Source organism: Crassostrea angulata, chromosome 4 (genome assembly GCF_025612915.1).
Source record: "Crassostrea angulata isolate pt1a10 chromosome 4, ASM2561291v2, whole genome shotgun sequence".
NCBI lineage: Eukaryota > Metazoa > Mollusca > Bivalvia > Ostreida > Ostreidae > Magallana > Magallana angulata.
The window spans coordinates 31,781,827-31,809,794 of record NC_069114.1 but is presented as its reverse complement, the minus strand read 5'-3'; the positions used below and the strand labels follow the sequence as shown (position 1 = coordinate 31,809,794).

At 34.3% G+C, this 27,968-nt stretch overlaps 2 protein-coding genes across 5 annotated transcripts in view; one reads left to right on the top strand and one right to left on the bottom strand.

Annotated features, from left to right (window-relative positions):
* Positions 1–18,212, bottom strand: part of LOC128182358 (filamin-C-like) — a 40,552-nt gene extending 22,340 nt beyond the window's left edge. Inside the window, exons 1-18 of one of the 4 annotated variants that reach the window (XM_052850954.1) lie at positions 17,588–18,212; positions 13,992–14,181; positions 13,538–13,603; positions 13,074–13,287; positions 12,218–12,326; positions 11,596–11,783; positions 10,279–10,434; positions 9,252–9,380; positions 8,876–9,005; positions 6,358–6,495; positions 5,387–5,560; positions 4,889–5,035; positions 3,345–3,428; positions 2,639–2,779; positions 2,164–2,331; positions 1,575–1,721; positions 536–616; positions 141–278 (exon numbers count right to left, since the gene is read on the bottom strand). In XM_052850954.1, the coding sequence (XP_052706914.1) occupies positions 141–278; positions 536–616; positions 1,575–1,721; positions 2,164–2,331; positions 2,639–2,779; positions 3,345–3,428; positions 4,889–5,035; positions 5,387–5,560; positions 6,358–6,495; positions 8,876–9,005; positions 9,252–9,380; positions 10,279–10,434; positions 11,596–11,783; positions 12,218–12,326; positions 13,074–13,287; positions 13,538–13,603; positions 13,992–14,181; positions 17,588–17,918 (2,731 nt within the window). In that variant the 5' untranslated portion in view covers positions 17,919–18,212. The remainder of the gene's footprint in view (positions 1–140; positions 279–535; positions 617–1,574; positions 1,722–2,163; positions 2,332–2,638; positions 2,780–3,344; positions 3,429–4,888; positions 5,036–5,386; positions 5,561–6,357; positions 6,496–8,875; positions 9,006–9,251; positions 9,381–10,278; positions 10,435–11,595; positions 11,784–12,217; positions 12,327–13,073; positions 13,288–13,537; positions 13,604–13,991; positions 14,182–17,587) is intronic. The other 3 variants (XM_052850955.1, XM_052850958.1, XM_052850956.1) reach the window with 3 other exon arrangements.
* Positions 18,213–20,415: 2,203 nt separating this feature from the next.
* Positions 20,416–25,187, top strand: LOC128182357 (bridging integrator 3-like). The gene is made up of 10 exons (XM_052850953.1): positions 20,416–20,530; positions 20,743–20,794; positions 20,954–20,994; positions 21,788–21,849; positions 22,131–22,267; positions 22,458–22,498; positions 23,662–23,722; positions 23,824–23,904; positions 24,287–24,421; positions 24,589–25,187. The coding sequence occupies exons 1-10, from the start codon at positions 20,523–20,525 to the stop codon at positions 24,727–24,729; spliced, it is 759 nt and encodes a 252-aa protein (XP_052706913.1). The 5' UTR covers positions 20,416–20,522; the 3' UTR covers positions 24,730–25,187.
* Positions 25,188–27,968: the final 2,781 nt, after the last annotated feature.

The window sequence follows — 27,968 nt, the reverse complement described above, 5'->3', positions numbered from 1 at the left end:
AGGGTTTGTGAATCTTGTGGCTATTTATCACAAGTGTTATGTATAATTCTTAATTTACAGTATGGAACATCAGTTTACAATTAAGACTATTTTCTCTGGATGCATGGTGATGAAGTAGCTTATATCAACAAAAAACTGACTTGTGAACTCTACTGGTGATCCAACCATTCCATCTTGGAGAGGAGTAACAACAATGGCGGAGGTGTCATACGCCTTGGCTGTAAACGGACTTCCCTCGATTTCTGTGTCTCTGTACTTGATGGCGATCTTGTGGTCACCTGTAAAAACAAATTACAGTAAAACATGGTTACATGCCTATAATGAATTGATGCTTACAGCAAAGTGATTTCTATTCCCTGTGACTTTATTACATGTTGTAAACTTGACGGATATAACAAATTATGCTAATAACGAAGCAGAATCGCCTGTCCCTGACACTTCGTTATAAGCATGTTTTACTGTATTTATATACGCTATAATCTGTGAAGGATTCAAGATGCTATTGCAAACCACGACTGGATAGATATCAACGTACCGACTTCTTTTGGGACATATTCAACATTCTGGCCATTAACTCCATTGGAAACATTGCAGAAAACCTCTCCCCCACTCGGTCCTAAGAAAACAGAAGAATTTGATCTGATTGGTTAATGGTTAAAACTACTTAATAAATTTTGTGTAAGCTAAAAAGCAGAGTGACTTAAATTAAATATGCATTTTGATAAGTATAATTATGAACAGGTATATATATTAATATATATATACAGTCAAGTAAAATAGAGGATGGGTTATTACATTGAAAAACTAAGCTGCCTAAATAGATACAATACATGTTAACTAAAGGGAATTTTGACTACTGGGTAAAAGGGGGAAACCTAAACCAAGTAATAAAGCCATCAAAAACTAGCAGGGTAAGTTCTATATAAAAACATAGCAGTTAATAATCAAAGCAATTAAATTCTTAGAGGGTCTACAAAGCAAGGAAAAATAACAGTCAATTCTGAGTATGTACACTCATATGAAAAAAAATTTAAAAATCAGAAAGGTGAGATCTAGAAGGGACTTTGCAGTGTGTTGTGTCTGCGGAGACTACTGCATGCCTTGCTGAGTGACTTGTGCAGAGAACAACATAGAAAAATCTCGTAACTTACATTGACAATAAGTGTATTCTCTAGCTCACATACACTTTTCTCTTTGCATTGCATTCTGGGTATATGTATAATGTAATATCCAATTCACATTGACATGAGTTAAATTATTCAAAATCTCTTTCATACACTTCACATGCAAAATTTGTATATCTTTTATTTATATAACTTTTTTCAATAATATAATATTCCAGTTAACATATGTAGATTAAATAAATTAATATTTCTGATTTTGACATTGAAATTATAGGATAATAGCATAATTCACAGTGTATGTGGTACGTTGTACAATTAGTGGTGAAAAATAAAACAAAACGAATACAGAAAAGACAAATGAACTGTATACACAGCTGGCTCTACAGAAACTGAAACAAGAGAGAATTAGGTACGTGTGTACTGGGTGTGCTATCCGGTCGTCATGGTTACCTGTGATTGACACATTAATATTTTTGGACATATTTTCTCCACAATTCACTACAAAGTTCTCTATTCTATTCACTAGAACGAAGTCTAATCCTCTGCCGGAGACAGAGATGGACTTGGGGTCTGTGACTTCTACATGCCAAGGGGAGCCTGCAAAGAGAATGTTTCAGGATCAGTAACAACCATATTGTATAAACGTAATATACAGAAGCACAGAACATAAGCTTACATTTTCAAAAAGGCTAGGCTAAAGAATATTCTACAATGATCAACCATCATTAAACTTAATTGATATCATAATTAAATTCTAATACATTAATAAATAATGCAAGCAATAGATTTAATTAGTTGGAAATTGTTTTGTAAAACTTTACATCACTGTTAAAAAATCAGTCCCAACCACTTATTTTTTTAAAAGTATTTTACCGTCGATATCTTGAATACTTGGATATCTCTTAGTTTTTAAATGGTCCCATCTATTTCGAGATAATGAAGTTTCACTGTATTTCCCTGATTTTAGGGCTACTTATAGACAGAATACAGCTAATATTAACTATCAGTTAGGATGACACTGACACTGCAGGTATCTTACCTACAACAGGGAGATTGTTAAACTTCATTTCGATTGTGTGCTTCTCAGCTTTCGTTGGGATAAAAGAGGCAAGGAACTTGTAGCTGCCCAAATTCTGAACACTGCAGGCGATGCGGCCCTTGTTGACCAAGATTTCGATGTTTCCAGAACCTGCCTCGGATGCATCAACTGTGAGGAAATTACTACCACATTTAAAGTAAAGTAAGATTTATGTTTCATATTTCATTGTCACAGTTTTTTTTTTTTTATCTATCTATATCGTACATTACAATAAATCTAGTACCGGTACATATTCCATGAAAATCAAAATTGTTTTGATTTTTAAAAAAGTTGGTACATTTTACAAGGGAGGTAAATATGTATTTCACAGTTTCATTGTTTCAATAAAAACTATTTTAACAATACTTCAAAATTTTTACAAGATTTCTTGAATATGACCATGTAAGCCAGTTTAAAGCCAAATACATGGACTTACTGTTAAAAGAGACTGGCTGGTTGACACTGGCAAGAGACGGCATATGTTTGACAATGACCTGGCCTGCATCATAGGCCTTACAGGAGAAGGGGCCACCCTTCACCGGCTGGTCGCAGTACGACACCATGATCTGGTGATCCCCTACAACATTGAATGGAATAAATAAGGCGGTGCCATTATCAGAATGGAGATGAGTTAACTGTTCAATAAATTTCCTAAAGACTTATAGATCTACCTAATACATTAATTATCATACTGTAAACTGACTTTTATTCGCAAAAACTTCACTTCAAAATTTACAAAAGATAAACTGGTTTACTGTGACTTTTTTTGCAATCAAGATTTGGATTATCTGGAAAATAATATGCCGAAGATATTTGAGGACTTGTTCGCAGCTGGAATTTTTTTGTGATGATGCTCTCGCAAACTTTGTAAGTGTCTTGCATGCAAATAAAAGTTGGTTGGTTTACAGTATTCAAAATGCTACATGTGATTATATGGACTGGTTCAACATGAATACATGTATTGCAACTAAGAATAATTGCAAACCCTAATAAATGCGCAAAAGAATTTATTCACTGTTGCATAGAGAATGCATGTGTATAGTTCCAAACTACATGTACATACAGAAATGTACACCTCTGTAAAATAATCCATAAAACCATCATTATCATTTTATACATATAAAACTATCAAATTCACTTACCTGGCTCAAAGGGGGTATATTCCACTTGATATTTCCCTTTCCCAATGGACTCTATCTTCTTCAAAACATTTTTTCCCGATGGGGCTACAAATCAGAAAACAGTGTCTTTACCAAAAACTCTTGCTGTTATATGATTGTATCGGTGATTGTTTAAGGGGAGGGTGAAAATAATTTTCTAAAAAAAAAATAAACAAATTAATTAATAGTTTAACCCAAATAAGACAAAATACATTCAACAAAGGAAAAAAAGGAAGACATTTCACAGATTTCCCCATACCAAAACAAGAAATACATTTTGACCCATAACCATATCTCCCTCCAAATTCCCCATCCTTAAATAGGTATTTCCAATTAACAAATGATCTATATACAGTGGTGTTACAAATAATAAATAATTGTATATTTCTTACCTGCTTTTCTAAATAATCGACCAATCAAAAAGTGAGAATGGTATAGAGTTGTGAGTGCATAACTGAAGAGGTCAGGCGGGTCATGCTCATCGAGTTAAAAGCGCGAGTTACCGAGATATATATTTCCTGCGACCCCAAGATCTCTATAATGGTAACTGTAATAACATGGTCTAATTTCGGCATTCGGTTACTGATTAAACTGAAGCATCTCTCTGATAATTACGATACATGCAGTGTTAATTATAGATCCGTAAAATCATAATCACTGCATTCATAATTCTTCTTCTAACATAACATGTTTGTTATATTCTATTACATTTTTTTTTTCTTGCTCCACTTGCATTGAGAAGAAACATGCAAAATTCCTTTGCATTTTCAGTGTTCATCTTCCCTCAATGAAGGATTTGTTTTTGAACATTCAATCAGACACAATTCACCCTGCATAATCATCACTCGCATCCATCATAATATATAAACATAATGCAAGAGAGAAAAAGACAGAAATCAAATAGAAACATGCATATATATACATATACATACATTTAAAAATAATTCATAAATACTCATAACATTTTCTATTAAGTCATACACCAGGACAAAACAATTTAATAAAATGCAGCATGAGCAAAGCCAATTAACAAAAATCTGCATTAAATTTTTTTTTTTGGCAGATGTGAAATTATGGCCAAAATTTTAATTCAAATAACAAATTATTAACTGTTAGCCCTTAAGCATTAATTCAATATTAAAGATAATTTGGATAGTCTTTTATAGGGTAGCCAAAGCTCAAATTGACTTTGAACATATACTGTAAGCGGAAGCAGTAGGCATGCAGCAGATCTTTTGTATTAAATATTATACTAGTCAAAAATGGGGAACCATAAAGGGAAAATCGTAACAAAACAGATTGTTAATTCAAAAAATAAACTTGATAAAATGGAATTAATATTTGATCAAACCATACTCTGAATGCAAAAAAAGCAAACTATAGAAAAAATTTCAAAATAAAATTAATCTAAACCAAAAGTAATTTTCATACAAACAAGATGGATTTTTCAAAACTTTTTAAAAGAACAACACAAGCAAGATTCAGTAGAATTTCACAACATTAGGAGACAGGTTCTGCAATCTTACCTGTGATTTCTACTTTGACACTGCCAGAAGAAGACCCCTGGGTGTCGACGATGAATTTGGCAGGTCTGTTGACGGGAACCAGACTCAGTCCATCTCCACTGACGGTCACACGCCCAGAGTCCACAATGTCCAGGGTGTAAGGGGAGCCTACAATATCATCATCATCATCATCAACATTACATCATCACTGATATTTCTTTTATCATTTATTAATTAATAATTCTAAATATCATTATCACCGCAGACATTGGATCAATCATCGACATCATCATCTTTATAATCCTTGTCACCAACTTCTGATTCATCACAATAGTCTTCAAATTACCAACTATTTACATTTGATAATAAATTCATAATGATAAATAACATCTTTTCACAAGACAAACGGCTTACCAGTTCATCACATATTTCACTATCAATATACCGGTACAATTAAAATCCCATATCCATGTGAAAAAACATGAGTTTGAACATTTGGAAAGAAAGAAAAACTCCTACCCCTGACTTCGATATCGCTGTAGAAAACGTTCACTTTGTAGGTTCCGGCGCCCTCTGGTGTAAAGTCGACGCGGTACAGCCCCGCCCTCTGGTGAGTGATGTAGGCAGGGACCTGCTGGTAGTCATGGGTCACTGACACTCTCAATTCTCCCTCTCCCGCCTCTGATGTGTCCACTGAAAATTAATGTTCACTTAAGCTGTACTGTAATTGTGCAAATAAATCACTGTACTCACCTAAGAAATAAAAAATACTACTTCCTCTTTCCTTTAAAGAAGTGATCAGCTTTGTCCTCTTAATCAAATGAAATGTATTTGCCATAGAATTTATATAATAATAACATAGAATTCCATACATAAAAATGAGTATGAAATTATTTTGGTAATTTTACACAACATTCCTTCTACTTTTAGAAAACAATAATATAAAAAAAAAAAAAAAAAAACTCTCAGTTTCTGCTTGTTCTTCAGTAGACTATCATGGGATCACAGATTTATAATAACATGCACGATACATAACACCAAAGAATATAACTCTCTCTCTCTCTCTCTCTCTCTCTCTCTCTCTCTCTCTCTTACAAAGCCTAATTTTTTTATTATCTAAATTTTGAGGCAATTAATACACCTCATATTTTCTGAATGTTCATTACACAATAAAAGAGTTACAAATGAATGTTTAATTACAAAGGGAACTTTATAGGGCACCTTATATGCATTTTCAGTATGCCCAAGCAGACAAGTAATTTAATTCTAATTATATCCTTCAGGGGGCAAAGGAATGAGAGAGATTAACACGTACATTAAATAAAATAAAGGTAAGTAGCATCAAAGGCCCTTTCATTCTATAAACACCTGTACATAAGGATGCCATTAGAATGATAATCTCCCTCTTCATCTACTGTAAATAAGTCAACCATAAATAAATTAATGTTTATCCTTACTTATTGGAATGTTTATGGTTAATAATTCCATACCTGTGAAATTGAGTCCCATTCCAACAGTTCCACCTTCCAGTCCAAAGACCCGGACAGCATTGGGATCAAAGACTTTGATGTTGAATGGACTCCCACTGATGTGGTCCCCCTCATACTGTACAGACACCTGCCAAACACCTGTCAAAGGTCAAAGTTAAAGGTTACTTATACATAAATGTATCTTAATTTCTTATTAAATAAGAGCTCTCTGTGAATTTGATTAAGACAATAAATGTTCAAATATACATTCTTTTTTATAAAAAAAGGTCAAAATATATATACTGTCTATACTGCAACCAAATAAATAATGATACATGAAAAAAAACACAGATGCAGTATGGTCAGAAGCTATATCTGTATATGACTATGATTATACATCATGTGCATACACACAGTCTACAAAACTACTCCACTCTGTAGCAATTAATTAAGTGAAACAGAACTGAAGACTAAGCTTTACAGCTTGCACATTTTATACTACATGAGGACAGGAAGCTTAGCTAATGTACCATTGTAACAGAGACTAGACAGATTTGAACTGCTCCAAAGCAAACATTGAAAAAAAAACAACAACCAAGCCAAGACAGAACAGTACAAATATTAAATGAAACAGTACTTGTAGAGGGTTTGGCCACTGAGAAATGTGAACCAAACAAAAACCATAGTATACCACTTCAAAGCTAGTGAAACAGAAATTAAGCAAAACAAGCTATAACTTGTGATAGGGACTTGTCTGATTAAGATAGTATTCCAAAATGGTAAAATAAAATAGAAGCTAAGACAGCTTGAACCTGACTCTGCACTTCATCAGTTCTGAAATATACCTGGTTTACACCACTTTTAAAAGCAAGCGAAACAACTGAGATAAGCTTGAGCTTTGAAACTAAAGGTAGCTTGTACCACTCCTTGTTGAAACTCAAAAGCTCCTCTAGTTTCACTGTTTAACTCTGTGTCCATTGATTTGTAAATGGTACAAAACTGGCTTAGTACACTGACCATGACAAGTGAAACATCCATTGACTTGCTGAGCCAATTAAGGTTACAGATTCACTCCTTTAAGTGAGAACCTTAGGCACCAATAAATCTACTGTATAATAATGCATAATGTATCAAAATACACCAAGGCTAGGTAGCTACACAAAATTAAGTCATACACATGTATAAATCACAGTAACTTAATTTGTACATCTAGAGTTATAAATGCCTCAACCAGCCCCCCCCCCCCCCCCCCCCGCCCCCCCCCCCCCCCCCCCCATTTCAAGTGTGTAGGGAAAAAACATTTTTGTCATCTGTGAAACTGATGATAGAAATAATTTTCAGGCATGGAATGATCGAAGACCAATGTTTATAGTGTGAAAGTCTTCATATGGTAAAATGGTGTAGATCATTACAGTATGTTTATACATTACATGTACTTATAAATATATATATCTTACAATCAACATCCTTGAAAGTTGTAATTAATGGACTTCATCCCTTTTTATTGCATGCATGACTGAGATATAGGTATTTGCAAGCAAAGAATTAAGTAAAACTACATATACTTTAAAATTCTGAGGAGACATTTAAATTTATAAAATATTTCAAAGGAATGTGGATTCAAACAGTCCAATAAGAAATACCCTGAAGAAAACCTCTAGCTTTTGAAGCATGCAGCAAACAGAAAGTTAGTAGAATGGACATTTTAGTGATTAAGAGTATCAGAATTATCTCATGCAGCTTTTTTCTCACTTACCCATTTCCAAAAATAATTAAACTTAAGCCTTTTAACAGCCTACAATATGCTTGAAGTTCATTCAAATGAAATAGGCGAAAAGTCATTCAAATGGTGAAAGCAAAAAAAAAAAAAAAACAATTCTGTGCATTTGCTGTTATGGTAACATGATTTGAAAAAAAAAACCTGCCTATCCCATTGTTGAGCTGAACTGTTCAGACATTCATACGTTTCCCTCCCCCTAATCCCATTAGAAAGGGGGGACAAGCAATCAGCAGGAGGATTAAGGGAGGATAAAGGGTATATAGGATAAGAAGTGCAGTGCTATGAATTAAATTAGGACATCTTTTTCATGACTAATTCTCCACGATGGAACAATATGAACTCCTATACAGATATTTCCCCTAAAAATTCCAATTTTTAAAAAAATTGAGTTCACTTTAAAGAAAAATGTTGTGTGATGTTTAATTATCATTATATCAAATATATGTATTACAGTTATTTCTTATTTTTAATTTATCTGATCCACCAACACTTTCAGATTTACTACAGGCAACACCCCCCCCCCCCAATCTTATAACTCCTGCCTTACTCTGTATGAGAGTAAAAACATACTAAGATACAACAGAATAGTCCATTTACCTGTGTGATATTCTAAATTCTATAGTTCTAATCACATTGTAAAGTCACAAAAAAAGAAATCTGTGAAGTATGATTAGTGAAAAAACAACCTAATCTGTAATTTGTCATTTTTCCACCAACCAATTGCCACAAAGTTCTTCCTTGATGAAAGCCCATACATACCAACTTCAGATGGGGTGAAGTTGATGATGTAGTCCCCATTCCGATACACAGTGCGTAGATTGTGGACTCTCCCGCCCGGAGCCCGGGCTTCTACTTGGACATCACCTTGCCCAGCAAACTGGGAATTTACCTGATCAGAAAAAGGGAATTAAACATTCTGCACTGAAGGTATCCAGAATACTAAATCAAACACTCTGATACTAAAAATAGAAATTGAATGCCTAAGGAAACAAATCAAGTAATCTCTTACAAGCTTTTCAATCCAACATACTTTTCTATGTTTAGACTTACATATTTAGATGACAATACATGTATACTCTTTAATACAAATCTAGAAAAGGTCAGTGAAGAGGTAAGGAGAGACTTTTAGGCTTACTTTGAGCTCTGTAATCATTCCGACTGCACAATGATCAATGCTAGAAAATGTCACTTTTGATCTGTCTGCCAAAACTTTGAATGAAATTGGACAGCCCACGATTAGCTGGTTATCACAGTACACGTTCAGCTGAAAAGCAAAGAAGTAAATAAATTGCCTCATTTAAGTTGTTATTTATAAGCTATTGTGGAAACTGTTTTACTAGTTAGACTTGATTATTTTCCTCAAAAACGTAAAAAAAAAAATGGTGTTACATGTATATACATTTAAAATTTTATTTTGTCTTCTACATATTGTTTAAACTAATGGTGTTTTTTGGGGGATCAAGCTGATCAAGCTCTGTATCATTTTTGCAAAATGCATTTCCTAATACTGAAAGGTAAAAAGATTTAAAAGTCCTGTAGAACGTTGATTAGGATCATCATATTTATCAACTCTGTGTACATGAAGTTGCTCTATCATAGACCTTGAATCTGAACCCCAGTGCCATTCATTTCAAGTTTCTTAAACAGTGTTGTTGATGTTGTTATAAGGGACAGTATATGTTTACACATCTACTCATTTGGAAAATGTAGGTCACATCCGTACATCCCAAAACATTTCATCTTGATACATTAAAATACCCAGATACCCTTAGGCATGGTCAGACTCTAACATATACAAACTTTTGAAACAAATGGAAACTTTACAGACTTGTCGTCTAAAATAAACTTTTCTTCACCCTATATGTCAGTGTAATTCATAAAGAGACCAATGCTCTTCTTGACCATCCTAAACCCTTTTCCTCATCAAAAATAACAACTTTTTAACAATTATTGGGGGAAAATGGATGCTTATGTACATCTATTCATTAATAAGAATTTCTATTTTGAAGATTAAAAACTTATAAATGTCATACAAATAAACTTCTCTACTCCATATTTTTATTTTAAAAGCTATCGTGCAGAACTCCACCCGATTTTGCAATCCACTATCCTACATTTACATAATAATATCTGCAGCCTAGATCCTGCGTAAATAGCTTTACCCTGTGAATGCCTGTTTCCAATGGTGTAAAGGAAGCGGTGCCGACTCTACCACTCCAGGAGAATGTTACTGGGGGGTTGGAGTCAGGACCCTTCAGATCGGCTCTCACAGCACTGGTGTAAAGATCATCATCCTCGATCCTCACAGAAAATGTAGACTGGAAAATAAATAGTAACAAATAAATCTAAAAACTTCTGCACCTTTTTTTTTGCATATTTTTTTTTGGGGGGGGGTGGACCAGAGGGAAAAAGTATTTCGTGTTTGCAAGAAGAGGTTTTTAAAAAGCTTGTTACATAGCATTCTTTCAATTATTTATCAACAGATTTATTTTTCAACCTTCAAAATATAATTCATACAATAAAATTACCTTTTCTTGTTATCTTAAGTTCTTAAAAACGAATACAATAAATCCCACCAAAGTTCACACAAACACATGCAATTCTCTGTATAAATTTATGTTTAAAACTCCTATAAACACAAAAATATTAACATTCAAAACCTTCAACCTTAAAGAGTTCCAACTACTATGCTGATGATCACCACACAAATTAAAGTCAACAAAAGTCCACCAGACCCATTTTCTCCCTTTATCCATTGCTTCAGTAGGTACTGGGTTATACCTGTACCACAGAATACACATCGCCACTACTCTCAGCCTTGGGGATGTTTAGCTAACTCGGGGGACGTAACAATAGAGAGCGCTAGGCCTGACTGACTGATTCTTTCGTGGTCAGTCAACAGGACCACAGGACATATTGATGGTGACCGAGATGTTTGTTTTGTGTGGAGATAAATCCAGGTGATGATTTCTTAATTCATTAACGTGACAGCTATAGCTAAAGGACAAGATGTATACTTGCCATACAAATTGTTTTATATATTTTATATATCTATCAATTGGCTTTAATGGGTTTTCAAATGATTTATTTCTGAATGTATAATTGATAAAATTTTCACCTGAAAAATCCACTCCAATTATGATAGATTGCTAATTTTGTTGTTTTCAAAATGTGGAAATTCAATTTTCAAGACCCCACAACTTTTTTTTTCAACAACAAAATTCATCAACACAGATAACTATTTTAAAAAATTAAACAAATAGAATTCAATGTTATGAAATTGTGATCGATACATGTATGTGATTCACAATGCAGCATGACAACATCAAGGAAACATAATATAACATGCACAATACATTTTCCAATGAGAAATTATTATTTAATATTGACAAAAAAAAAAAAGAAAAGAAAAGAGGAAATAGCAATAGTATTTCACTATATTCAGCCAATATAATACATGAGGCCCTGCTAGTACTCACAGTAATCCCAATGTAACAGTTTTTGGGCTGAACATCCATCACAACTTTTTCGGCAGATGACCGAACTGGCTTGAATCGCGAGAAATATGCAGCGTAGGCCATGATGCCAATGTGGTCCACTTCTGGATCACACATCTCTTTAGCTGTCAAGATGGGTTCCACTCCAAGTTTCTTTCCAGCTTGAATTCCTATGAAATGGTTTTACAATACTGATTGACGTTTCATAAATGAATATGTAACAATATATATATATATAATTCATTCACTTTGGTTTATTCCTAATTCATGGTTTTAAATGAATTTGCACATCTCCTGGTTTCTGGTTGGAAACCAACATAGTAATTTCTGTAATTGCTGGTTATCAAGTGGGACCCTAGTACCCAATTTACTCAGTTCTTGCAGTTGAGTTGATATATCTCATCCCCAGCATATTGTGCAAATTAAGGAACAAAAAGAGACAACTTTATCACCAAAAATTCTGCTTAATGCAGTTGAAATCGTATATGGTAGTTGATTAACTTACCAAATAGTGGTTTCTTGAATTGTAACATGAGGTTCACATAACATAACGCTCATAATTCTTGGTTTTTATAAGGATTCATAGAGTTTTAAATCAACTCACCTAATTCCTGGTTTTCAATAGCATTCCCAGTTAGTGCAGGATACCCAGCAATGGAGGCACCAAGTGACACACACAGATTACAGAGCATTCGTCCATCAGACCAGTCCGTCTAGAATGTGAATCAACATCAGATTACAAATGTTTAACTTCCTTATCAAGAAAATGCAATTACCTGTTATTCATTGAAATTTCATAAATGTTTTGAAATAAGGGAGAGAACTTTCCAATCTTTGCTCATTTCCATCATTCGAGAAAAAGGGAGTGTCCCTTTCTCCCTTTTGTCTCTTATCTCTCTTTTTCCAATCTGTTAATCTCTCTCTCTCTCTCTCTCTCTCTCTCTCTCTCTCTCTCTCTCTCTCTCTCTCTCTCTCTCCCCCACACACACACACAAATTATGTATGTATAAAAGAATGAATAAATATTTTTTAAAAATTAACACAAAAATCCCACCAAGTGGAGTATGCCTTTACAACGGCAATTTTTTTTTAATACCTATTTTAGAAGTTGTAAATCAAATTAACATTTGTTAAATGGGCTCTTTTAACAACTCATTCTTGAAATTTGAGTTGTATACCTCAATTTGTTGGAAATTGTAAGAATAAACTCGCCAATAATTACAACGGAAATGAATAGAATGTTACTTATCTTCCACAAGATTTTGACACAAGCACACTAACACACAGACATACTAATTAACACACCCACATACACACAGTTAGTGATTCTTAATCTTATCCCCCCTAAGTTTTGAAAGGAATAAAAAGGAGACAACTTTGTTACTCATATGACATATCTCCGCTCAATTCATATCTGAAGAGATGAAGCTGGGGTCTCTTAATTTTTGTTCATTTCTTACTGTAAAATTGTTCACGGTTCCCTTTTTGAGAAGCCTGCGGACCATATTCAAGGTGGCATGGTAACCGGGAGAGTCCACTTTCATGAAGTAGGAGAGATAGGTCATGCCAGACAGCTCGTCAAGGTCGGGGCTTGACAGATCCTCGGGGCGAACCACCAGAGGGATGTCAAACTCCCTTTTGGCCAGCTCCATAGCACTCTTACAATTGTTTAACCTAATAAAACAGTAATATTAAAAAAATACACCCATAATAGCATAAAAAGTATTAAGAATGATGTTATGCAATAAAATTAGATGCATATGACAGAGGTAGATATGTCCATTCCAAAACCACTTGTTGTAAGCAATAGAAAACTACACTGTATCTTATATGCCTCTGAAAGTTTTGAAGGCCCACTCCTTAATCTCCCTAACATTTATACTGGTATACTTTCTCCTTACCTGACCCTTTTACTTTGACCTACCCATCACTCCTACTCATCTGCCTCCAGTTGGGGGACAGCCCAGGTCTGCAGAAGTCTATCAGGGCACTGTCAACAAACAACTCGAAAACTCACTAAGTGTCATAATGATTCAAAGTTTTTGAAAAAAAAAATTCCAATATTTTATTTCAATAAGTTCTATATGCATGCATGTATTTAAAAGTATGATTTTGTTACTGAAACATTAATTATATAGTTACCTATAATGGTTATAATGCTTAATATAATCATAGTTATAATTTTATTATGTTACAAATATTTGAGAAAATAATTACCTACATACATGTACCTTCCAATGCAAAGTTACAACAACGAGTCGTAAAAGAACAAAAGAAGCAATTTTTAAAGGCGGCCTGACACTTTTAATATTGACTCTAAAGGGGAATAACTTGCTTAAATTGTAAAGGGAGATAACTCTTTCTGAATCTTAACATACTGTAGGGCAATTCCACTGTTCCAGTCCGTGGTAAAGTTTGTGACTGCACATTCTGGAATAACGGCCTGCAGCCAGGCCAGCATCAGCTTCTTTGTGGGGAACTTGGTCTTCCCAATCTGGTATCGCAGAATCAGGTGCCATATCAGACCCAGAATCAGCTTCAGGTTTGCATTCACAATGTCCTCTGGGCCTGGAAAAAAGGAATTTAAATTTTGGTACAGTGGTGTGGTGTGTTTTACACTAATTTTAGATTTATACCCTAGTTTTTAATTTGTGAGGTATTCAACCTATAACCACCTTTTTAATGTAAGTCTGCAGTTATGGCAGTGTTTGCACAATATTTTAATCAATCACACTTTTAGTTTTCAGTAAAATATTCTTTGTTTCCAGTAAATAACAAAATAACAGAACATTTCACCTGCAAGCAAGGTCAGGTGACTGCAGTAAATCGGCATTTCAAAATGCAAATATAAGTTTAAATTGTGTTTGCTTAAGGTCCCTTTTCTTCCAAAAAACGTACTCTGGAGGAGGACTAAGTCAAACACTCAACATATACATGTACTTAACTCTTGCAGAGAATGTTTTATGACTGATAAATCAAACATTACAATATACTGACAATCCTTGCATGAATTCTAACACATTCTCTTCAGCACTGAGAATTAAAATAAATGTTCTAATTTTAAAAATATATATATTGCACAATGCATAAGAATGGACAATGCTCTCTCTCTCTCTCTCTCTCTCTCTCTCTCTCTCTCTCTCTCTCTCTCTCTCTCATGTCCAGAGCTTATCTAAACAAATCATTTTTGAGCCAATATTTCAAAAAGCTCTACAGGTATATCTTTTCCCAAGGTCATCTCAATCAAAGCTTACAGGGAAGGTATTTAAATGCTCTGTTAAATTCACAAGAATAACTGTTGAAAGAACAACATCCCAACAGAGATCCTTTCAAATTACTGATGTTAAACCCCCCTTGAAAAATCTTAAATCCACCCAGATTGCTCTTGGCCATAGCACACCAAAACTACTTATATCATAGATGAAACTGGTTTACCAAGTTTTCTAAAGCGAAACCAGTACCGTACCTTTGTGATTTCTCCATCCATGAAAATTTCAGTTTTCAAGAGGGTTTTTTAAACATGCATTACAAATATTGCTTTTGAGTTTTTTGTAACAGCTTATTGCATAATCTGAAAGCTTAAATATGTACGGCAAGCAGAGTTATAAGTTCACTTTTCAGTTATTGAATTCAATTGTCTTCCGTACTTTTTGCAGATTTCCTATCTGTTCTATCCAAAAATAATCGCTATGCACAGGAACATGTATTTTTAAAATACACATGGAGAAAATGCATCAAGTAACATGCAGTCCTATTGTCTGTGCATTCAAACGGCTCATCTATTTTTATAAAGGAGAAGAAATCGACGAATATATTACTTTTATAAGATCATCTTTAACAAACGACTTTTTGTTATATTGAAGAAGCAACAAACGGTGCATGAACATTCCATACATAACTGCTGTGCAGATGTTTGTGCATTTAACTTAACAAATCAACAGTTAGCCGTGATCATGCATTTTAAACTTCATTTAACTTAAAATGTAAACACTTGTATTTACTATTGCAGGGTTTTTTTTCTAGCAATAAGGCCTGCTGGAACTTATTTTTTAATTCGTCATTTCACAGTGGGCATTGCAAACTAGATCTCTTAAGGAAGAACATAAAAATGGAGAATCTGATCTTGATTACTTTTGCAGACCAGGCTGAACACTTTACCTGTGTACCTGTGGTTCAATCAATACTGATCAATAATTCATCATTACACCTTGAATTTATTGCAACAGTTCGCAGTCCAACACACCTTATTTATTGCCAATCATTTCTTTGTTTGCTCGATATATAGACATAACTTACCAATGCAATCAAGGAGGATGCTTAAACTACTGCTTATATATTGTACATATACCCTTCTTACTCTGACCTCTTATCAAGCCACAACCCCAACCTAACCCACACCCCCCGAAAAATAAATTATAGTATCTAAACTAAAATTTAAAAAAAAATCCTTGTTGAATAAAATGATATTTCTGTAACTTTTTAAAAAACCTTAAAATTCATTGTCTCTTCATTTGTTTAGGACATATTCTATTGCAACTTAGGTTTGAACACAAGTTCTTACAACTTACAAGGCTTCCTTCATTTATAGATGTTTCACATGCTATATTTTGGCCAATAATCTTTTTCTTAATTTCAGTTTTTTCAACCAAGTAGAATTTGACACTATATGAAAGGAGAAATTTAAACCTTATTACAGGATATTTGAAACTTTTTAAATTAATGCATTTTTTTAAATATTTTGCTGCTTTGATCAAATTTCTTTTACTACAGTCGATCTGTATTATTCTTTCCTATTAGGGTTTCTCGATCTTCACAAAATTTTGATACTACAGAAACAATCTCAAACAAATGATAAGCTTCACTAGGAAATTACGCTACACCTGAAGATTGACTAAAATGTACAAGGGCCATGCCGACAGGTGATTAGTCTATTGTGTTACACAGGTATTGACAAAATTTACCTGTCAGTAAATAAATTGTATCACTTTACATATATTTATAAACAGCTTAGCCTTCCTGCTCATTAGTAGAGCACAGTATATATTATAAAACAACATCATGCAGACACAAAGCCTGAAATATGATATACATGTATTTCTGCCTAACCTATCTATCATGGCAAAATGACCCACCATATAGACTGGCTAGTACATACAATGACTTAACAACCCACAATCCTTGCTAAAATCTACGACCAGTACAACTCTACAGTGATAAATGTTGCCTTGGGGGGTCAGGGAATTGGGCAGGGCTAGTTCACAAGAAGAGTGCACATTTTTCATCCCAGCTTATGGCTGACCTACTGCTTCTGGGGATAGTAAGCCAAGTGTCAAGGATACAAAACTGTTGTTTGTCAACATTGATGAATTCTTCAAATTTTGGTTCTGTTTTTTTTTTAAGGGAAAAAGACTATACTAATGCCTATTGTTTAACAAATTGAGTCATGGGATAAAGCATAAATGTGTATCCAAGCATGCATGAATATGCATGAGAATGATATAAAAATCAAATGAAGCAAATTTTTGAAGTAAGATTTGTAATTGTAAATTAACACAGGTTTAATGGCATAATATAATTGATATATATCACTTTAGATATAACTTTATATATATATAACTTTAGATAAATCCATACTGGTATGTGAAGAATATAACGTGTATATACTTCTAAAGTAATACAGTATCAAAATACTGCTTGAAGAAAATGTATGTGGGAAAAGCCAGGAATGTTAAGGTTGAATGCTAGTCTAATGGAAAGAAGTTTTAATAATTTAATTAATCTACAAGTCTGTATGCAACCACCCGTCCTATCTGTCTCTCAAATCAGGTTACCCCCCCCCCCCCCCCCACCTTTCCCAAGTGTATGCACCCACACACATTCTTGATAAAAACCGTCCTTTTAATTTTTTATATTGCAATTCTGAAATATTGTTAATTAAAAGTAAGGCATCTATTGAAGTAAACAAATGACATACCAATGTTCACCAATCGGACGTTGTCGTTAGAAATGGCGTTGAGAGCGATGGTCACATTTTCCAGTTCCTGATGGTGGTTCAGGGGCTTTTTGATGATCCGCCCGACCTTCTTGCCCTGTAAGCTTTCCACAAGTTGACAAAGCCTGACACCTGTTTGAAAATCATGCTCCAAGTCTTTGACGAATTCGGTGGTTTCTATTCCCGAAACCCTTAGCTGTTCGTTCACCCAATTGGTGAACGTATTCTGCTGAATCAAAATCCAGCGGGCCGAACTGTCTTTCATACTCATAGCTGCATGGCCCTCCCGAGACAGGGCTCGAAATGAAGCCATTTTGGAAGGCTTTTGATGTTACTGATGCAGAGAGCCTTTACTTGCCTCCAGATAATGAACGGCCCGACCTGTGTTAAACTCGTCCGACAGGTCTATGTATCAATTCTTCATCAACTGCGTTCACCTGCAGTATCCCCACCTTTCCCGTGCACGAAATACCTTTGCCTGGGTGTGGATTGTTGACCTTTTTCACGAATGAGTTAGTTTTCTTCTCGTTTGGCTTTACATATTTAAATGAATTAATAACAAAACCGGTTTACCTGAGCCGTGAAGTTTTTTTTCTTTAAATTCTATAGCCCGTCAAACAGGACCGCGAGATTCCTAGCGCTAAAAATAACTTTGATGCTGTGCCATCTAGCGGACAGGTAAGGTGCAGTCATTGAAGAATCGTCACGCTGGAGTAGATCGATTACGCTCAAATAATTAATTGAGAGAGAGAGAGAGAGAGAGAGAGAGAGAGCGTGTGTTACTATCCATTTTTACAATTATTTTATATGAAGGTAACATATGATATCGATGTAATGTGTAATCATAAATTACTATTTTTGTGCGTGAATAGTGAAAATACAAATTACCACGAACCAAATCTTAATTGCAAAATACTATTAAACTTTCTGCTGTTCAGAAAATGTTAACTTTTCCAACTAAGTTTTTTTCTTTCAAATACTGAACATACTGAGCACTTATATTCAGACGTATTACTATACAGGTAAAAAAATCCTAAATTTTCTTTACAAACATGCACCATAGAGTTTAAAAAAAAACCCAAAAAACAAGCTAGTATCTAGCATCTGAAATCAAATGTTTATCCCCTTTATCGATTAATCAATTTTGTAGCATTGAGAAGAAATTGTCTTATAGCAATAAATTGTGTACAAAATTTGAAAATGCGGATTTAGGCTACACGTTTTTAGGCATAGGTCATTATCATTTCTGTCAGTAAAAAAGTTTAAACAACTTATTTTTCATTTAGCGGATCAGTTTTAGAACGCTAAAATTATTTCCAAATATACATACACCGTATTCCATATTGTTTTATTTTTTCCAAATGAAAAAAATATATTTGTTTTCACAAAGATTAAAAATTAATAAAACAAAAAACAAAAAACGATTTCATATAACGACCGCAAAACTTTGTGGCGGCTGCCAGATGAAATGAATTTTTTTCAACTGGCACCAAACGCTTTGTTAATCATTATGAGATTATATATATTTATTTATTCACCAATCAAGGGCCCTCAGGGGGCATATACATTAAAAAAAAAAAATAATAATAATAATATCATGATTATAACAAATACTGAATGAAATACTGCTCACAATGTCCAGGCAACAATATGCAAAATGTTTCATTAATACAATGAAATATATGTATGGGATTTACACATCAGTGAATACAACAGCTATACAGAAACAAAGTGGCCTGAAAACAGAGAGTACCAAGGGACGGTGCCTGCACAGTCGATTAGACTGGTCTACTTGTACTCAAAGTGTTCAAGCCAGTATGCTTATACATAATATAACCCCCCCCCCCCCCCAACCAAAGTAAATACACTGCATAATATATCTTTATATATAACTATAACCATTATATTCCATCTTTAAGAATCATTTCACTGAGTTGTACAAGTACTTGTAGATCTTCAGTTGTCATAAGCCAGTAAAATTTTTGGTTATTGTCCATATATTGAAAATTTGTACAGAGTATCTCTTAATGCCTTATTATGATCACATGAGAATAAAAAATGTTTTTCATCATCCACTGATTTGACATTACATCTATTACAGTATCTTTCTTGTTGTGGAATGTCTTGATATCGTCCTCTTTCAATATTAAGTCTATGAGCGGAAATGCGAAAACGAGTTAAACTTCTCCTCTGCTCAAAATTTTTAAGTAATCTTAGGTAGTTCTCTTGGCCAAAATTTTGCTTAAAAGTGCTGTAGCAACTTAGTTTTTTGTCAGCGTGTATAGTGAATTTAAAATTCCATTCTTTAATAAAATATTTAAATAGATAGTCTCTAAGTGCTCTTTTGAATTTTTGTTTTGTTACTGACTGTAAATTGTATGTGCCATCAATGCTGTTAGTTAAAAAATGAATTGAGCCATACCAGGAGGGAGTATTTTGTTGAAACAACTGTTTTGATTCACAATAAGCATTATACAAAAGTGGAAATGATTGACTTTGATTCTCAAGTCTGTACCAATAACTTAACATAGATCTAATGATATCAAAATGTAAGGGAAATCTTCCCAATTCAGATAGAACAGCAAAGTTTGTTGCAGATTTATGTATTTATTTAAATAAATGAACATGCACAAAATGTACATATTACAATAAAAAAATTATTAGAAAGGTTTGTCGTACCTATTTATCAGGAAAGATAAAGTTATGTAGGTACATTTTTTCGCGTTCGCCGGGGGGGGGGGGGGGGGGGGGGGTGCAATCCGGAAAACATTTTCCGCGTGCACTACAAGATCCTTCTTTTTATATTCATCATCTAAGTCAATAAAACGCTTTACTGTTTTTGTTTACAAGGAGGGGAACGATAGTCGACAAAAGATATTCACGATGTCAGCTAAAAGCTGAGGGAAATTATGTGAACATGAGTTGGTATGTACTTTAACGAACAAGATAACTACGTTTTCGTTGAGTTTATCTGGTATAGTTCATTAAAACTATTCAAAAATTATTTAAATTGTACCTCTCTGTCCATGGTACAATGTACATGTATAGAGGATCTGAGGAATGAAGAAGCTAATACCTATCCACCCTTTCATCTTAACCATGTTTACAATTTCACGAACACTAAACACTTATTGTAGGAATATATTCAACAGATATTCGGCACCAAAGAAGAGTGTTGTTTCTCGAACGGTAAGTTTTGGTAGCTTAATAAATCAGATTCAGAATGAGAGGATGCTAAAATCATGCTTTGCACTTATCTGAGAATGTTAAATATAAGACCAATCAATATTTATACATATTTTATGTTTATCTGACACAGGTAATTTATCTTTCTTTTTTTTTTTTTAGACTGAAAGGGAGTTTGGAAGAGAAGTTAAAAGAGTAGAAAGGTATTCATGTACAAGTGCAACAAATTCGGGGATGCATGAATGCATTGCATAAACTCACAACGTTTTGGTTTCAAATCCTTCCCTCTACTGAGAGAGCTAAAAGATCAGCCCAATAGCTTACTATAGTGCTTGTAGGAACCACAGGCACCTGAATTTTTATCAGTCGCTTAATAAGTCATATATCGAAAAATTCTACCTACTACATGTATATATAAATACACCTTATGTATATATGGTAGGGGTATGATTTTTCGATATATGACTTATTAAGCGACTGATTGATAAAAATCCAGGTGCCTGTGGTAGGAACACAACAAAAATTGAGCATATATTTATCCTCTATTACACCATGATACGTCATTAAATTACACTCCTGAACGGTCAAGTTAAATGACAACAAAACAAGCAGTTACAGATAACATATTCATTATTGGTCTATAGTATAAATATATTTTAATTTGTTTTACCAGTAATTGTAATAAAGATGATGTTTAAAATATCCATAAGACTTTTTGATAGCACGATAATGATAAAATTAGGTATTGAAGTCTAAGAGATAAATTAGATTGTCATATTACCGGTATTAGTGAAAGAAAACCCTCCAAATCTACTTCGTCCAGTACCCATGATTTTACGAACTCGCCTTCAAATTGGTTGAGCAATGAACACTATCCAACTTTCCCTTTATGAATACAAGTGCATATACTCTAGATCTTGTAAGAAACTAAGTATCTTCATTTAATTCTTTTGAATGAATAGAAAATTTCTTACTGGTTGACTCTCTGATTTTCAGCTTAGATGAAACTAGTAAAAAGCTATACAAGGACACAAAGAGATGGATGGAATCAAATGCTGGTAGGATATATAAAATGACTTAATCATCATCATCATCATTTTGATAACATTTGCTCACTGTTATTATTCACAAACTATGAAATATTTTAACTTCAACACCCCTTTTAAAATTTAAATATACATACATATATATATATATATCATAATACATATTAGATGTATATGGATTGACTTATTCAACTTGTTTTCATCAAAACTCTTAAGAAAAAATAACACTTTGCTATGGAATTTCAAAGATTTTTATAACACAAAACACAATGTACATATCTTTATGATTTCAGCCTTGTCACAAAGTGAACAAAAGATTATCCAGGATCTCCTGTTGAACCCAGTATGTCAGAGCGAGGCCCAGCTGAATGAGATGGTCACTGAGTGGGAGAAAGCCACTGAAAAACAAAACTCACATTCCAAAGAACTGGTACATTGTCCTTTTTTTCCCTGCTTGTTGGAACCCACGAGATAATTTTCCTTGTACGCTACAGTACCATATTAGAGATACATGTATTACATATTTGCAGCCATTAAAAAGCTATCCCCCTGCAAGAAATTTTACAGTTCATATATGTAAGGAAAACACAATTTATTGGTAATTTTGTTCTTTGTTTCAGAACATTGTTGTTCAGAAAACAATGGCAGATCCAGTTAAGAGGTAAGAAATTTAACATATACCCACCTGTTTAACAGAGTGGGCCAAGGACATGCAAACATTTGTGATTTAGGAATAGCCATGTTTGCATTTTTCTTGGAGGGATATTGAAATATGGTGAACAATCATGAGTAAATTCTTTGCTGAACAGACATTAGTTGTTTCAGTAATAAAAATACGATTAGACTTCAGGAAAGAACCTCATTGTGTTGTTCCTTTGGTATCTAAAAACATTGAAAAAGTAGGAGTGAGTTCGAAATTCCATTTCTTGTTTTCTCAAGTCCTAAGTAGTGCTTAAAATACTTGATCTGGTCAAATTTTTGAGACAAGGTTGGCTGAACAAGTGTATGTATATAATAGAATAGTGAAAGTGCATACATGTACCAGTATTCAATTCAAGTGCTCTGAGTTGGTTATTGTTAGGAAATTTTGTTTTGATTATAAGTGTTCATTCATTGAGAAATCAAATTGAGTGTTTACAGTCATTTAACTAACATCAGAGACATGAATTAATTTGTCTCAATGGATGAGTCCAAATAGAGTTTGCAATGTTTCAGTTCAAGGAGTCATAATCTTTTGATGATTTAATCAAATATGATTTTTCTCTAAGTGAAAGCTGTTTCTGTGAATTGAGTGACATACCGGTACATGTAGTGACAAAAACATATTCAAATCTTTGCTTTAAACAATCAGGTGCACAATTTCTTATCTTCATCTTTTGCTTTTATATTGTAACGGGATGGGAGAAATAATGACGGACCAGACCGGGTTTCGAACCCGGGCCCCCTGAATCTCTAGTCAGGTGCTCTACCGACTGAGCTATCTGACGCCGGTATTCGAACCGGTCTGACCGTCACATTCCTCCCCCCTTAAATGATCTTCGTCCCCGAAGATCACCCCAGGCTCCTCCCCTGGCAGGAGTTAACCTGTCAGTTCCAGGGGTTAGTCACGGCACCAAATGTAACGGGATGGGAGAAATAATGACGGACCAGACCGGGTTTCGAACCCGGGCCCCCTGAATCTCTAGTCAGGTGCTCTACCGACTGAGCTATCTGACGCCGGTATTCGAACCGGTCTGACGTCACAATATGTACAGGTTTCCTGTTCAATAATTCCCAATATCTGGTAATGGTTTATTGATTTGCAAGTCCTTTTCTGTATTTTAGACTTAATACAATATTTCCAAGTATACAAGCTGCTTTGAAGAAAAGAGAGCAGAGTTTGCAGGTGAGATTTTTCATTGGTTAGCTCTGACACAACCGATTACTCTAAAACCCTGCTTCTACCACTCTAAGTATACTCATACACTCATTATCCTTCTTTTGCAGGAGTACGAAAAATCTCAAGCCAAGGTGGAGAAGCAGAAAAACAGAGAAAGAACGGGACAAAATGTGGTTAAGCTTGATTTGGTGAGTCAGGGTAGGAGTGGGGTAAGATGTGGGGGGAGGGGTAAGATGTGGGGGATGGGTTCAGAGTAGTGGATGGGAGTGGGGTCATAGTAAAGCTTATTTAAGGCAAGCAAATAATTATGTATACATGTAGTACAGTTATTATTTCGTCTTCTTCGTCACAAAATGGAGTGAACTCAACTTGAGTGTTAATACTCCAGTACATATTCTGTAAATTGCAAGTACAAATAAGTAGGTTTTTGTACTTCATTGAAACATTTTACATGTAAATATTTGCATCAATGTGCTAAGGTCTAAAGCTTAAGCAAGCAAATATAATTTATACACTGAATTACAAACATGATGTGTGAATATTAGTGTAAAGCCAGGTCTTAATTTATAGAGCAAAAAAGCCGTTGAAAGAACAAAGGCAGAATTCGACAGTCAGAACCAAGCCCTCTCAGAAGATCTGCCAAAGTTTGTAGAAGGCCGAATAGAATACATTCAGCCTTGTTTAGAGTCCCTCATCAAATCCCAGGTACTGAAAAACCTTGAACTTCCAATTTGGCACCAAATATTAATCCTCCATCAACTTACCATGCATTTCTATAAATACAATATAGGTAGACATACGTGTTGGTTTTTGTTGGCTTTGTGATATTTTGTAACCTGTTACCGTATGCATGTGAATTCTTCTGTTTGCAGGTTTCATACAATTCTGAGGCTTTAAAGATTTACACAGACCTTGAAGATCACTGGAAAACTTCCAAAGATTTGTCCGAGATGAAATCTCAACATCAACAAACATTATCAGACATCAAAGCTTTATCTATAACTGTAGACTAATCCATTTCAATTTTCTAATGCAATACGATGTAGTTATACACAGGGTAATATTAACAGGAAAAAAGTTTTTTCCAAGCATATATCTTGAAGTTTGTATATCCATATATAATGTGCATTTCATTCCAAGAGGAGCCTGAAGAGTATTCAAATGGAGGGTGATACAGAAACTGATAAACTATTGAAACAGCAGCAAGTTTTCATTGTGATGATGCATGCAGTACCAAAATGAACTAAAAACTGCCTTTTGATATAGAAATGATTATAGTATCGCACCAAAGTCCACACACAATCTTGTTGAAAATGACCATTAATATATACGTACGAAAATTACAGGTAATACGGATAATTGGGGGTGGAGGACGAGAAGAAAGTCTGCATGTTTTCATAGTTATGTGTATATTTTACTGACTATGAATTTTAAATATATCCCAAAACTTGAATAAATATTAATGTATGAATTATTGACTGTTGTGGTCCTTTCATCATCTTCGTTAGCCAAGGGTCTACGATCCACTCCCTCTCTGGTCTATGATCGGTAGACCCTTGGCTAACAAAGATGGCATTTCATATACAGTACCTTTAAAATAAATTTTTTTAATCAAGTCTGATCAGTGTGTTTATAAATTAATAACAAAATGACCAATTTTGATTCTGATTCAATATTTTATATATTACCCATTTACTGGTTATGAAACATATGCACATTTTAGCACATTCCCAGCAGGATCTGATATCGTGACTTACAGGTCTGTAGTGAACTCTCCAAACCACTGTGCTTTGCTGTTGGATAACAATTTTATGAAAGAAACTATTTTTAAAACTATACTTGATTTTACTGTTTTTCGATAAATTATACGTCACAACATGGAGGTGTTTCATACCACGTAAGGTAACGGCATATCTTTAACTCAAAGACACTCTGGCTGAAGTATTGGCCATGAGAATTATGGTCCAAATAAGGATTTACTCGTACATGTATGCTTCATCTGTAACAGTTGCCTAGATACTTGTTTTTAAGTTACTGCACACTCAATGCTCAAAGGGTGAAGGATGAGCCAAATTGGGCTTGAGGGAGTGGGGGGGGGGGGATAAAATATGTTAGTGGCATCACCTTCTCTGTTGGACCTACATAAGAATTCAATTTTCCCTATTCTTTGTTGATTGATGCTGTATGCTAAAATAGTCTTTGTTTGAAAGAGAGTTATACCCAATAAACTAGACTACATTGAGATGGTGACCATCTCAAAGGGCTCCGCTTGAATAATGGACAATAGGATGAAATTTTGCTTTGACCTTGACCTATAACTTAAAGATTTTCCAGCCGGCATAAAACTTTTAATTCAATCTCATTACCCCTTACATATATCCATTTTTGTTCAACTGGAGTGAGATTAAGCAAATGGGAAATAATCTACTGTCTAAAACTGATAACAAAGAGATCTTCTATGACTTCACTTCTATGACCTTCACATTGACTTGGTTCAAATTAAAGACTCAATGCACAACATTAACCCAAAAGATCTGTTAATGTGCAGTAGAAGCCAAATAGGGCCAAGTGGAGAATATATATAGCCTCTGGATTTTTTTTTAATGTGATCCAATATGACCTTCACACAACCTACAAACATCATACAAGGTCACTGCATATTGTAGGCACTCTGTGAGTGAAGTATGAGCCAGATTTGACCAAAGGGAGGAATGATATACTTCAGACATATTTGGCCTTGAAACTTGGTTCAAGATCACTGCATACCCTCTACTCGAAATCTCTCTTTATGTGATGTATGAGCCAAAGAGGGCCAAGCAGAGAGTATATATGCTCTGAAAAAAGAATTTTTGCTTGATTCAATATGACCTTGACCCTTGAACTTTATTCAAGGTCATTGTACACCAATTGACCATAGGCACTCCATGAGTGAAATCTGAGCCAGATTGGACTAAGAGGAGAGAAGATATGCTCCAGACAAGAATTTTTCATAAAATCAGCTTTGACCTAGAAACATGGTTCAAGGTCACTGCACACCCTTTACCCAAAGGCACTCTGTGGGTGAAGTATTAGGAAGATTGGGCCAAGGGCATGGGGAGAGAAGATATTTTCTGGACAAGAGATCTCGGATGGCAAACAGACTGATCACTATAGGCGCCAGCAGAGCACGGCCCTAAAAAATCTAAACAGTTTATGGGGTAACATCATTTAATTGCAGTATATTCACAACAAATTCATACATCCTGTATGTAATTACAAAAGAATAGCAAATAGTAGTTCAAAGGAAAACACTTCTTACTGCTTGAACAAAACAAAATATGTAAGGAATAGTTTCTATCTTTTACACTATATACAACAGCACAGTGACTAGCTGCTGGTGTTGACTCCAAGCACAAACTTGTTATTATCACAGATTGATTTTTTTCTCTCTCTCTCTCTCTCAATACACATAAGTTCCATAAAAAAACTGCAAAGCATTCAAATATACTTAAAGTCTTGTAGATAATTATGGAAATCGACTGTTCCCAAAAAACATTTGACAAATCTACATGGTTAACATAAAAATAATAATGCCCTTTTATCAATTTACACACAAGTATCATGATTAAATTTGATAACAATCGTTGCAGCTGAACACTTACATGTAGTCTTGAAATTTAGCACCAAATATGAACAGTTTTCAAATATCACATTGTAGAATAGTTTTCAGAAAGAATGTTAAACAAAGTTGTAACTTTTACTTCTAACAACTTTCCTGAACACATTAAACCCAGTGAATAGAGGCCCATAGGCCACATCTTTTGCCAACACAAATTTATCCATTGTAAAAAAAATATTTAGGTATACCGGTACTTTTGTCTGTCGTAATTTTTGGTTTCTAAGCAGACAATCAGATACTGTTAAAGTGGTTATTTACACATGGGTGAAATTTATATTAGTTAAGCAGTAAGCTTAATATTGCTTAAAATAGCCCCGCAAATATGGTAAAAATAAAACTTTTAGAGTGGTAACATATCTAATAGCCACACGTATTGTTCGACTATAGAAAACATAAACTTATACGCCACTATAAATAACCACTTTTACAGTAAAAGATATACACAGTAGAACAAACATATCAGAACCAAACTTTCCTTTCTTAAAATCAATTTTCCTCTCTTTCAAAGAGTTTGTCACCATAATTATACAATTTCAGTTTTGGAGTTCTTTAATCAATGAGAAATAGGTAGTAAAAAAAACTCTTCAAAAATTT